Source organism: Schistocerca cancellata, chromosome 9 (genome assembly GCF_023864275.1).
Source record: "Schistocerca cancellata isolate TAMUIC-IGC-003103 chromosome 9, iqSchCanc2.1, whole genome shotgun sequence".
Classification (NCBI taxonomy): Eukaryota; Metazoa; Arthropoda; class Insecta; order Orthoptera; family Acrididae; genus Schistocerca; species Schistocerca cancellata.
In genome coordinates this window covers 236,487,963-236,501,502 of record NC_064634.1, presented here as the reverse complement: position 1 = coordinate 236,501,502, position 13,540 = coordinate 236,487,963, and the positions used below count along the sequence as shown (strand labels likewise).

The 13,540-nt window shown below is 34.7% G+C and overlaps 1 protein-coding gene across 1 annotated transcript in view; it reads right to left on the bottom strand.

The window, feature by feature from the left end:
* The window catches only part of LOC126101310 (SANT and BTB domain regulator of class switch recombination), a 174,924-nt gene that overhangs the window by 158,377 nt on the left and 3,007 nt on the right, over positions 1-13,540 (bottom strand). The window contains exon 2 of the mRNA XM_049911986.1: positions 638-750. Coding sequence (XP_049767943.1) covers positions 638-750 — 113 coding nt within the window. The remainder of the gene's footprint in view (positions 1-637; positions 751-13,540) is intronic.

The window sequence follows — 13,540 nt, the reverse complement described above, 5'->3', positions numbered from 1 at the left end:
CAACCAATCAATCATCTTCAGATTAAAAAATAAAGTGATGATTGCGGAATGGTTGTCAGTCAAAATATTGTGGCAAGATGTCGACAACATCTGGCTACAAGCCTGAAATCTCATAGACTAGGCATTACAGTACGAAAACTTAGAGAATCACATGTTAGTACGTGGCACCAGCTCTTATCTGTGACCACTGTCCTTTAATCTCTTTTTGTTGCTAGTAACAGTTCGTCAGCTTGTATACTACCTACTTCCTCCTTCACTACACTTAACACAAGAGCATGAATTTCAAAGAATCTTTAACCTCCCATCCAGCCTTTACAGTAGGAATTCTGTAACATCAGATAATTCATATCTGTTTATAGTCATGTATATTGAATGGTTTAGCAGTTTGGTTCTCAACACTCTTTTATGTGCTCATTTTTGTTTCTGTCATCTAGAAATAAGAATTTGGACCCTATCAACTTCTCATTGCATGACCGTTACATTGTCATGGGGTTTACAATGATCTTATTAACTATGATACAACTGTTATGCTATTTGCTGTCATCACAGATTACTGTTAGTATGAATAATTACTGTTAGTATGAATACATAATATGCTAAATTGTAGGCAACAAATAATATAAATTAAAATATTTACCTGTTGTCACTTCAGCAAAATATCCCATTTTTGAAACTAGGAGCTTCTGAGAACACTTGAAATCTCTTTTTAAGTTTTTGACTTCATCACAGACATGAATTTCCACTTCAATGCTTCAAAATAAAGGGTATTATCAATATAAGCTTTCATATGTAACACATGAACAGCAGAGGCCAGATATTCAATGCACATAGATCAAAAATAAAACATATTTAAATGGTTTTGGTCATAACTGTATAACATCCATGTTTTATCAATGTACTTATCACATACACTCATCTCATAAGAACATTAACCAGAATTATATATTTAAATAACTGATTTAGTTGTTTTAAAATACAATAAATGCAAACCAAACACTGAAAGTATATGCTCGTATCAAATACAATGAACATACTTTCAAAATCTCTAAGCAGTCTATGGTGTGACAGACACTCATTGCACATTGATATTTTGGACTTTAGAAACATTATTTTCATTCTTTTTTACTTGTTTTTTGATAAATGGGAATTTTTATTAACAATCATTTGTTTAGAGTTAAAATAACGAAAACACAGTTGGAAAACAAATATGGAGTAAAGAAAGACCTATTGCTCACCTTAATGAGTCAAGTCACATCATGATATCAAAATTGCATGTGTGTCTTTGACCCACAATTTTTTTAATACAAGGAGTGATGTAAAACAGAATAAAAAATGTTTTGAATTATAATTTAAAATGCTCCTATAATAACATTAAGAGAGAGAGAGAGAGAGAAGGAGCATTTACTTACCAATGGCTGAAACAGGACAAAGTCAACCAGGATTGGTAGTTAAACAAATACAAAACAGAAACTGAAAAAAATCATTGCAAGAGAGAGAGAGAGAGAGGGGGGGGGGATGGGCAGACAGAGTGGGGGAGCAAGGGGGGGGGGGGCAGCATATTTCAGTCATTTCACATGTATTAGGTTGGTGCATAGGTTCAAAACATTTCTGTTTCGCATCTTGGCATTCTGGTTGCTATGGGTTTATCGACTGTCATTTTTTATTTGTAGTTCACTGTCGCTATTTGAGTTTACATATATTGTCTTTTGGAGATAATGACTGGTGCTATGGACACTAGAAAATGGATTGCCAGGAGGGGAAATTGGAACATTTCCGACATATTCTTCTGTCTTACTTCAATACAGGGGTGCACCGGAGGCAGCCAGAAACATTTGCACAATACATGGAGATAATGCCATTTGACAGAGCATGGCAAGGAAATGGTTTTCTCATTTTAAGGAGGCTCGTTTTGACACTAGCCACTCTCCACATTCACAAAGACCTTTGGGGTTTGGTGAAAATCATTTAAAAGCATTAATCCACAATGATCCACATCAGCTTAGTTGAGGATCGGCAGCTGTGATTAACTATGATCATTCCACCATTGTGCAACATTTGCATGAAATGGGAAGGTTCAAAAATTGAGTGTATGGGTACTGCATGCTCTAAGCTAAAATCACAAAAATCAGTGGGTGGTCATATGTGCATCTCTGCTTGCTTGTCATCCACTGGCTCATGAACAACATCGACCTTTCCTATCCTGTGTCATTACTTGTACAAGAAATGGTGTCTTTATGTTTACTTCAGGAAAGGGAAGGAATAGTTGAGCTCAGACAAAGCATTAACTCCCTGTTGAAAGACCTGTGCACATCCACAAAAGATAATGTTATGCATCTGGTGGAACAGTGATGGTGTGGTGTGCTATGAATTGCTTCCCTAAGGGGTAACTGTCACTGCTGAAATTAACTGTCAACAACTAAGAGGTTTTGCAGATGAAATCCAAGAACAATGACTAGGAATACTGCATGAAGTGATGCTACTCCACGATAATGCCAGACCTCTTTCAGCCAGACTGAAAAAAAAACATGCAGATGCATGCATGAATAAAATTTTCCAAGCATACAAGTTGTAATATAAGTAAATCGAATTCACTGTTCTTTAACTGCTGTTGATTGCAGGCAAGTGATCAAACTTTGACTACTCTTGACTGAAAGCTCTGTGTCCCTTGCAACCTAAATTTCCGTGTATTGAAAATTTGTTCTGATGTAACATAACAGACATTTTTGGCTACAACATAAACTTGAAATTCTCCAACTCTGTGCATACCAATATTTTTTTTATATATATTTGCTCCATCAGTTGTCATGGAGTAATTCATGTTTTCATTATTGTTTTATTTGTCTCAAGTTATGTCTAACACTGCTAAAATTTTAAAATTTACTGATAGCCATAACCATCTTTTACTCACATTGACATAACAGGTATTGCGTGAGATAACTTCTATGAGTTAATCCCATCAAATCAGATATGAAAGCACTTCAGGGAGGAAAAATTGATTTAATGTTGGAACACGAAAGGGGACTGGAAAATGACAGGAGAGTCAGTGGTGAGGTATGGATATGGGTATCAAGCAGCTGAAAATGGGCATTGGCAGAGATCCAAGACAAGCCATTGCAGGAATGAAGGATGTGCCTGAGGCATAGTTCCCATGGTATGGGAAGAGGGGGGAGGGAGGGGGGGCATCCAAATGGCATGGATCCTGAACAGTTGTGTGTGGGCATTGTGGTAAGCAGCATATTCAGCAAGCAGATAAACAAATTTGTGACTAACTGCAGTTTAGAAATAACAGACCCATATGCAATTTTGCACAGCAATTGTAGTACTGTTGGTATATAATGTGGTTGCTTTCACACATCGCTCTTCAGAAAATGCCTGTGACTGGATTGCAGTAGGAGTTAGTGGGTGGTCATTTGTGATAGTTCTTGTATCTGCATTGTACACATGAGAACAATCCATGAGGGGCAGTACTGAAAACAAAGATGGGCAAGGACAATTCATATTCACTTGGTATCTGAAACATGATGTAGTATTTTAGTCAAATTGTGGAGAAAGTCTGAAATAATTTAAATTACAGAAAGAGACTATTAGACAAATGGAAGGGATAGACCAAAGACCATCATTCATGCAGCTGTTTAGGAAAAACAAAATCTGGCACTTCCATGTATTTACATACCAGGAAATGTACTTATCATAAAAGAAAAATTAATCAGCACAGTCCATGTATCACTTTGTAATGAATCTGTACACAGCTATCACACAAGATATATAAATGATGTATATGCACAACTGATAAATACAGCACTATTACAAAAGGTCATGCTTCGTACAAGCATCAAACTGTATAATACATCATGCAAATCCAGAAAAATAATAATGGGCAGAAACAATTTCATATCAACTGTGAAGGGTTACTTGATCAAGCACTGCTTGTAAACAGTAAGGGAGTGTTCAGAAAACCAAAACTGTAGCACCAATTAAAAAGTAAAAATGTATAGAGTAATAAAATATTGCATAATATTACTTTTTGCTAAAATGATGTCTGTAAAAAATTTCAAGAAATTAAGCAAACGTCCAGCATTATTTATACACTCTACAGTCCTAGGGTCACAGGACCAATGAACAAATAAATGCCTCCTAGATGTATATTGTGAACACCATACAATTCTAATTGCTGTGCTCTCTTTTGTGCAAGGAATACCTCCTGCTAATTGAGGAGTTACCCCAGAATATCAGGAGATCAAAATATGCAAAATAATGTCCCAAATGGCAACAATTAGACTTATGGAAAAGGAGGTGAACCTAAACATATTAGCAAATCTACTGTATTATTTTTACAGTTCATGTTTTCAACAATATTCTCAGCCATGGACTTCAAACATCCTACCCCGCATATTATTTTTGGTTTAAATCAATGGGAAGTGTAGTGAGTTTAAATGTAATCCATTTTTGCAAAATCAATTGATCACTTTAGCAGAAACATTATTTACTATTTTACTTTTTTGCCTTTCTAGGACAATTTTATCACTTGTAAGGTAACAAATGTGCCTCCCTTATTTGCATTACCTGAAAATCCTAGCCTAGCTTTCTGCTTCGTGTTTCTTAAACTGAAACTAAATCAAGTATGTGCTTGAAGCATGTATTCCACAAAATTTAATTTTTTAATTGAATATTATTTTTACTCTAACAACTACATCACTGAGTGCCTCATAAAAACTATCCATCTTATCTTGATCTGTCCCTTCACAATGCGAATATACTGACACAATCCTAATTTTCTTGCTAGACACTGTCAAATCTATCCACATCAGTCGTTCGTTTACATACCTTATTGCAACTACGCTGGGTTCCATTTCTTTCCTGATGTAAAGCCCTACACCCCATTGTGCTATTCCTGCTTTGACTCCTGACAGGTAGGAGGGTAGGAGGAGTCGGGGCAGACCGAGGAGAAGGTACCTGGATTTGGTTCAGAATGATTTTGAAGTAATAGGTTTAACATCAGAAGAGGCACCAATGTTAGCACTGAATAGGGGATCATGGAGGAACTGTATAAGGGGGGCTATGCTCCAGACTGAACGCTGAAAGGCATAATCAGTCTTAAATGATGATGATGATGATGATGATGATGATGATGATGATGATGATGAATATTATTTTTGACACATTTAAATGTCTTCAATGAGTCACAAAAGCATCCAAACTGGCGACAATTTATCATTTAACAATGTTGAGATCAGCTTAGTTAAAAGTATAAATCACTATCCCAGTATAGCAGCACTTCTGATATTAAAAATGTCATTGACCAAGTATCTCATTACTACCCAGCTGAGTGGCAACCATCGAGTACATAATTAACTCAAAAAATTTTGAGAATGAGTTAAGTAGTGAGACTGACCAATACTTATTTACAAATGTGTTTTGTGTCTCTTATAGAGACAACTAACAATGGCAGTTTTAAAGTCTGGGAAAATATCCTGAATTCCTGATGAACATCTCACTACATATTATAAAACAACAACTTTTTAATGTGTAATGGAAGATATCGCCAACAACATACAAACTTTTACTTTTGATTGTTATTATGAATTCCCTTATTTTAGATAGAGATTTATAACAAATTTTCATTTCACTAAATTTCCACTGGACTGTTTCCTCAGTACATTGCTCTTTTGTTTACTTGTTGAACCAACGTCCTCATCTGCTATTAAAAAGTAATTATTGAAAATGTCTGTCATACATGAACTGCCTTTTTTTAATGCTCTCATCCTATTTAATAGAAATAATGACATCTGCTTTGGATTATTTCCTTGTCTCTCTCTTAATAGTATTTCACAATGGTTTGATTTTATTGTTCAAGAAGTTATTTTTGTGAAAATCTATTGTTTCATTTTATAAATGTTCTTAATATTTTATAATAATGGTTTTAAAATGAAAGTAACTCTATATCATTACTTATTCTAGCTGTCTTGTAGATTTTCCACTTTGTATAACAAAATGCAATACTTACAAAGTAAATTTAATTTTTTTAAAATTAGACCTTTTAACATGTCTCATTAAAAATGTATCACATTCTCAGTTCCTTAGTTCCAGCAGAAACTGTCAGTCAATTGTGTGAACTGTTGAAGTGGTTTTCCCTTTGATATTCATTCTATGATCCTGATGCATCTTTCATGTGTATATGAGAAACATTTGTTTGTTTTTGTATGGTAAAAGGGAAATAATAATATTTTTTATGCAGATGGCATGTGTCATCTACATTCATACTATGCAAACTAATGTGAAATGCATGCTGAGGCCAGTAGTTGCCACAATTTCTTTGGAAGTAAAATAATGGAAAAGGCAACATTTCAATAACAGTTTGGGTCAGGAATGAAGGCAGTAATAATGCTGTTACGATAATTAAATTTTCAGACTATGATATTATAAGGCATAAACAAATACCCATATTAAGCAAGTATGCTAACACAATCTGTGAATGGCCCCTTCATGAATTTGCATAAACTGACATTAGTCTTCTGTGACACTCATATAAATACTCATTGTATTATTAATAATAAAATTTATGCTTTTGTATAATGCAAGTTAAGCATGAGATACAATGTAAAATTCATGTACACATAAACTAATATACTACTCACTTGCAGAAGATCTCAGGTAGCACTCAGTATTCTGTGCAGCACTCAATACACTAAGTTTTTGGATGAATTTACTGAACGACTCCATTGCAAGGGCAAAGTTTTGTAAACAACAAAATCTGCAAGATTTCAGCCCCCCTCCCAGGCACTATGTTGCAGCTTACTGCCCTCATGCAGCCATAAAGAAAAGTTTTAGATGTATCTTTTTCCACACTTAGTTTTCATCATAAAAAAATGCAAAACACAGTAAACATGGGAACAGAAGTTACTTGATTCAAAGAAATGTGGTGACATAATATTGTCCAAACAATTTAGTGTATTGTCTGTGGTTAAGAAGAATATGCTCATCAGGAATGCGGCAATGAATACACTGTAGCAATTTCTAGTGCAGGACAGTACATATTATTCTAAAACCATATTCATAGATGCAGTTATTTCAAGATTGGAACCATGACTGATTTGGTTAGGTTCCAGAAACAAAAATAGATTCGATTGCCTCACCTTTTCAGCGTACTGGTACTTCCAAAATAACAGTAGTCAAATTTTTAATTTGTATGTCCACAGTATCAGCAGCTGCTATATAAATAGTTTATTAGTACTGGTACTGTGTATGAACTACTGAAATGGATTTTTTGCCAAGATATAAATTTTGATTTTATTCTGTTAAAAGCTCATCAATGACAGTTTTTTTTTTCAGTTTCTGCTTACAATGGGCCGTGCATGTTTCACTGCAATTTTTCGATTGGCTTTTATGCTCTGTATGAAAAATAATGGAAATGGTAGATCATAAACAGTGAACCATGAACAAAACACAAGACAACAAGGCCGACTATGAACTCTGTTAGAAAGATAGACTTTCTTTAGATGGCCGATAACATGGACTAGCTAGCCACAGAGTAAAAGGGAGGGGAAAGGAAGGATTGTCCCTCGACTCCCCACTTTAGCCTTTGCATGTGTTCTTCTGAGCTGCCTATTGAATACAAATCATTATAACTTTGTTGGGAATGATGATTCCATAATAGTAATTATTACAACCACAAGTGCAGAAATTGCATGTGACATAATTGTATTGCAGAGCGAAAGTAAGTCAACAGATGGCAAGGCAATTGAATGACTAATGTTAATGACAGGTAACTGGACTTATTTGGATGATACAAAGAGTGATAACATTGAGAGAAATGAAAATACTAAAGAACCAAATGTTTCAGAGTCCAAGCAATTATATATCCAGGTCTACAGGAATAGCTATAAAGAAAGATAAGGCAACTTTTTACGAAATATGCATAAAGAAACTATAACTTTTTACGAAATATGCATAAAGAAACTATTTTTGCTGTACTGTGTTAGTCTCACATAAAATGTTTCAAGGTTTAAGACCAAATGCATATATATATTAAAGTTTTAAATTTAATAATTGCTACCATTAGGTTACATTTTGATGATGTTTTAATATTAGAACAGCCGTAACAGCAGACCATGACATTTTCTCCTCCACTAATCAAGTTCGTAACCCTCTAAACATCCAAAAATAAAAAAAATGAATTGTAGAGAATTGATGGACCTTCCAGAGGACATCTTTCCACATAATTATTTAATGGCTGACAAAAGGACTAAGTAAGATATCATGGCTAATCACAAAATCTTAATATCATCATCAAAGCACCACAAAACTGGAAGCTCTTGTAAAACAAGAACCAAAGTGACATGTGATAATATCGTCCCACCTTTTACCAGCTTCAGAAAGTGGCAGCATTATATTATGTCATTAAGACATGCAAGTTATTCTTATGTAAATCATGATTTAAAAAAAGGAGAAATCAGACAAACAGCACAACAAAACCAGTAATAATATTAATATTGAAAATAAAAAATAATAAATTAGTAAATAAAATAAAATTTAAAACTTATTTCACTGATGTTTTGTGCTTGTAACCATTCTTTATAGTTATTAATGAAATAAAGCCTTTACAAATTGAAACAACATTCCAATGAAGATATAAAATACTCACCAAGAGGCAGCATATGTAGGAGCAACATAAAGGTGATATAAGAGCTTGCCTTCATAACCTGAAAATTCTCAATCAAGAAAAAATAGACTAAAGGGGTCAAGCAATTGACACTATTCAGGAATCAAGCAGGAAAGTGATCAAGAAGCCCTTGTCAAGGGAGACACGGACATGACAGGACAAGAACAAAATCAATAATGAAATGTTAACATCAGAAGTTATTTGGAAATCTTAGAGGTCAAGTGTGGCAGAGAATCCAGTGTACATCTCAGAGATAAAGATAATGCAGATTAAAAATATAAACGCAATCCAAGAAAAAAGAAAATAAATAAAGAAAAACAAAAAATTGTGGAAAAAAGTACAAATCACTCTTCCCAACAAAATATGCAGCAAAAAGTGAAAGTGCATAAATGTGGAAACAATGGCAGAAATTAGTGAAAATTAAGGGACAAAGATAATGTGGTCAGTAACAGATTTATTTTAAGCTTGTTGCATGTTTAGTTCAATTCTTATCATATACGTGATGTAGGAATTGTCATATGGAAAGAGAGAGAGAGAGAGAGTACAATTTATATTTTTAACATTTAAGGGAAATAACATTTTCTTAATTGCATTTTAACCTTTTCTTAATTACACTTTAGATATTTTGTCTTTTTTTCACATCCAAGATGAAAAAAAAAACAGAAAAACAAGGTTTATACAAAGGTTTATATAAAAAAATCCATTAAGGGAAATACAATTTTCTTAGTTACACTTTAACATTTTCTTAGTTACACTTTACATATTTTGTCTTCTTTTTACACTGGATGAAAAAACAAATGTTTACACAAGAAAATCAAAAGTTGAGCACTATCTATTTAGAAAGCAAAGAAATTTATCAGAATTACAGAAACTCTGACCTAATAGTAGCCTCTTTAATTATTTTTTAAATATATGTAAGTTTTGTTTGTTTTAAAGGTACTGAACATTATTTTGGGTAGATACATCACACTGTTTTGGTACAGGGCTTTTGAATGTATGTTTCTATGGAAATCATGCATGTTTCTCATTTGATAGTTGTGTACTTCACTATTTAGAGAAGAGAATTCTTGATCTGACTTGAGGAAACATTCTGATCCATAGATGAATAAACTAAGGAGGGTCAAAATTTTCACTCCTTAAAGAGTCCTCTACATGGATCTCTACAGGTAACACCCTACAGAATACAAATAGCTCTCTTTTGGAGCTTAAAACAACTTTTTGTGAAATCTGTATTCCCCGAAATATAATACCATATCTTAGATGGCTATGTGTGTACGAGTAATAGGCACATAGTACTGTTTCAAAATTGCAGTTTTCTTTAAGATAGTCAGGTAGCAAGTGTGAGATTCAGAGAACATTTCCATGTATGGATTTCTAGGGTACTGGTGCTATGAAGAAGAATTTAAATAACTACAATGAAGAAGTAGGCAAGAAATTTACAATTGCTGCTACATAGTATATGCTCTGCAGTAGGAGTGTTCACATAGATATTAATCATATGATAAAGAAAGGCCATTATGAGGACAAAGTTGTGAGGGTAATGAAAAGTGTTTGGGTGGAGTGTAGTAATTATGGAAGAGAAAGATGTCAGAAAAATATAGCCTTAGATGAGAAATTTACTGATACACTGCACCTCTGGACAGCCATGTGTGATAAGTGCTAAACCCTTTCGCTGATTCTGGAATCAGACAAGGCTAAAAATGTTGTTCAAAATATGTTTGATACTGTCAAGAATTGATGGTACCTGTCTGGCTAGTTGTACATTTAATGAATAAGCAGCCAAATGGACATATTTACTGTAAAAATCATGAATTTCCGGAAGAGGGTGTCATATAACAAAGAGAGCATAAGCATGGATCTTACTATATGAAACAGGCTTTCAAAAGCAGTCAAATTGCAAAAGTGTGGTAGATTCAATAAGGAGCAACAATTAACAGCTGTTGCAACACTTTTGGCCATTTTAGCCCGTCACACTCACGTCCTGTGTGTGTATGAAATACCAAAGTAGCAGCAGCTTGAAAGTTAACGATTTTGCATGTCTGTACCACACAACAATTAGATACAGGCAAGTGTTTGCCTTTCCTTACCTCTGTTTATGACAACGCTTGTATATGTAGGCCCTATCTCCATTGATTAAGTTGTGAACAGGTAAAAAAGTACACAACAAACTGCAATGCAATATCTGCCAGCTATTAGAAAATTTTATAACATAGCTGTAACTGCTGGCCAATAAGTTATTTTTATTCTAGATGCGCAATCTGCTGCTCTACATCCACCTTGCAACTTTCATTCCCCGCAAAGAACTTGAGTTGAAATCAAAGCATTCCAAATTACAAAAAAGAAAGCTATACTGAATACTGCAAAGGTAGAAACGTGAGAAATATTCACTGTAGAAATACTACCCACATTACGCAAACATAAAAAGCAGACAACAGTTAGATACAAAATGAAATCAACAGCAAGCAGCTCTATGAACATATTCAGATCACATTCCTTCCCGCACTACGGATTCTAGAAAAAGGTATTAGTAATTCAAAAAGCTCTAAAAATTGGTTTCTACACAATGTTTTTTTAAATGTATGAATAACACCTTTCTAGCCAGTTTTATTTCTAGCTTAAGTAGTTTAAGTGCATATCAACAACTTTATATGGGTATTAATGACATGAGACAAAAAGATGGTATCTAATACAAAAAGTGTGAGACAGAAAATGGAAGAGCAACATCCACAAGATTTTTTCCTCTAAAACTACCTGAAATATAGCCACATTCATAAGCCAAGTACATGGCTGTGGACAATTTTATATCTGTGAAATGATGAAAATGCAGCTCTTTTAAGAGGGTCAGTGAAAGTATGCTTCCAAGATTCATTTGAGTTTAGTTTATTTTTGGACATGAAGAGAATGAAAATTTCTGACACATTCCAGAAGCATTCAATAATGTCACTTAATATGTTAATGTATGCCATGAAACATAAGAAAGCTATGATCACTGAATTACAAAATTCTGGACATCAGTAATTTTATTGTAAGGAAACAATCCTGTTCCAAAAATTGTAAAATGTAAAGCTTTCACTGCAAATGTTTCATAGTAATTTATATACTCATGAGCAGTTTAATCAAGACATAGCTAATGTGTTTGAGTGGGAGCACTCTTGTCACCAAGATTAATGGAATGGTGTGACATTTTATGTGGTTTGAATTCTGTTAGAGGTAATGCAGATGCTGGAAAATTTATACGTAACCATTCAAGGCAGTATTCTGAGTGTGTTAATTCAAGAAAAAACTCCACCATCTGAATCAGCTGCTGCAGGTAACAGCATATTGATGAAAAGCATCAGAAGCAACTATCATGGATTGTAACAGTGGGTAAACAAGCCACAGTGCACGAAGTCATTAGCCAGTCTGATACTGGTGAATTGTGCCACCATTCAGAAACAACTCCTCTCTGTGCGTACAGAAGCCACTGGCCCATATATGCAACTCTGCTTTTATTTCTCAGGCCACAGAGATTGATTGGACACAGGAGCAGCACAATGGATCATCATAGTACATGCCACGGACACAGTACAAAAACAGCATGAAGCATTTCATCTTGCTTCCTGAGAGTGCAGTATTCAGGCAGGAGGTGAAGGTATTCTCATGTAGCAGATATTTATGCAAAAAATTGTGCCTCCGAATAGGTAAAATATCATCCTCTAGCAGGGAAATGTACGAACCTATTGAGCACATTTGATTATTTCATCAAAAGCACCCCATACATGATTGTAGTTTCTGCAAGACAGTTCACTATCCAACAGATCCCAAAAATTGTCACAGTGGTTCAATGAACACTCCACAGATATATGGGTGCTTTGGGCACTCCTGGGTTAACTGACTTCACTTCTATGAAGCACATCTGGGATGACATCAAGCAAGATGTACATGTTTTTGACTCATTTCGAACCAATACTCATGTGTGTGTCTGTGTGTGTGTGTGTGTGTGTGTGTGTGTGTGTGTGTGTGTGTGTGCGCAACAACTTTAATGAAATGACTATGGTTCTAGCTGGCCAATTTTAACTATGTTCTTACTGTTAAAGGCTTCAATAAACACTCACTCTCTCTCTCTCTCTCTCTCTCTCTCTCTCTCTCTCTCTCCAGAAGAACAGGATATGAAACCCTCCTGCAAGTAGCCAAAGTCCAAATTTATTGCACAAGGTACAAATGATACGTATTGCCATTTGTTTGTGAAATAACTTTACAGCACAGCAAAATCTGCCAGAATCCATTCCGCTTCCAGCTTCCAACACTCTTCTACTCCTCTCCCCCCCCTCCCCCTCATTTTATCACATGTGGAGCAGGAGGACAGTTCTCAATGCTTTCAGAGTTTTATAAAGTCCAAGCTGTGATGTCAGTTCATTCATCATGTAGCTCATTGCTGTCATCAAGATGAAAGGTAGTACAACTCACTGCTAAGTGAGATTTTTAACTCTGTTGCTCATGAATAGAAAGACTAGGATACCTTTAGTGGAGATACTCATTTGGCTGGATTTATTAAGATGTACGAGTATTTATTTCGCTGATAGAGCTAGTAATTACTAAATCCTAAGACATTTTAATTCCAGTATTTAATTTTTCTTTGGGTAGTAGGTATATCCACCAGAGAAGCAGAGCCTGCTGGAGTAACAAGTGACCAAAGAATCCAACATACCATTATGTTACCGTGACACTCTGGTTATGAATACATTAGTTACAGACCACTCTGCAGGCATTATTGACATTAATATTCTAATGGAGGGAATATGATTATCTATGGTTCAGAATTATTAACTATAAAACATGGTGTTTGCAAAGTGTGGTAACTGATAGTGTTCAAACACTATTTAAATAAATTTCCTGAAAAAT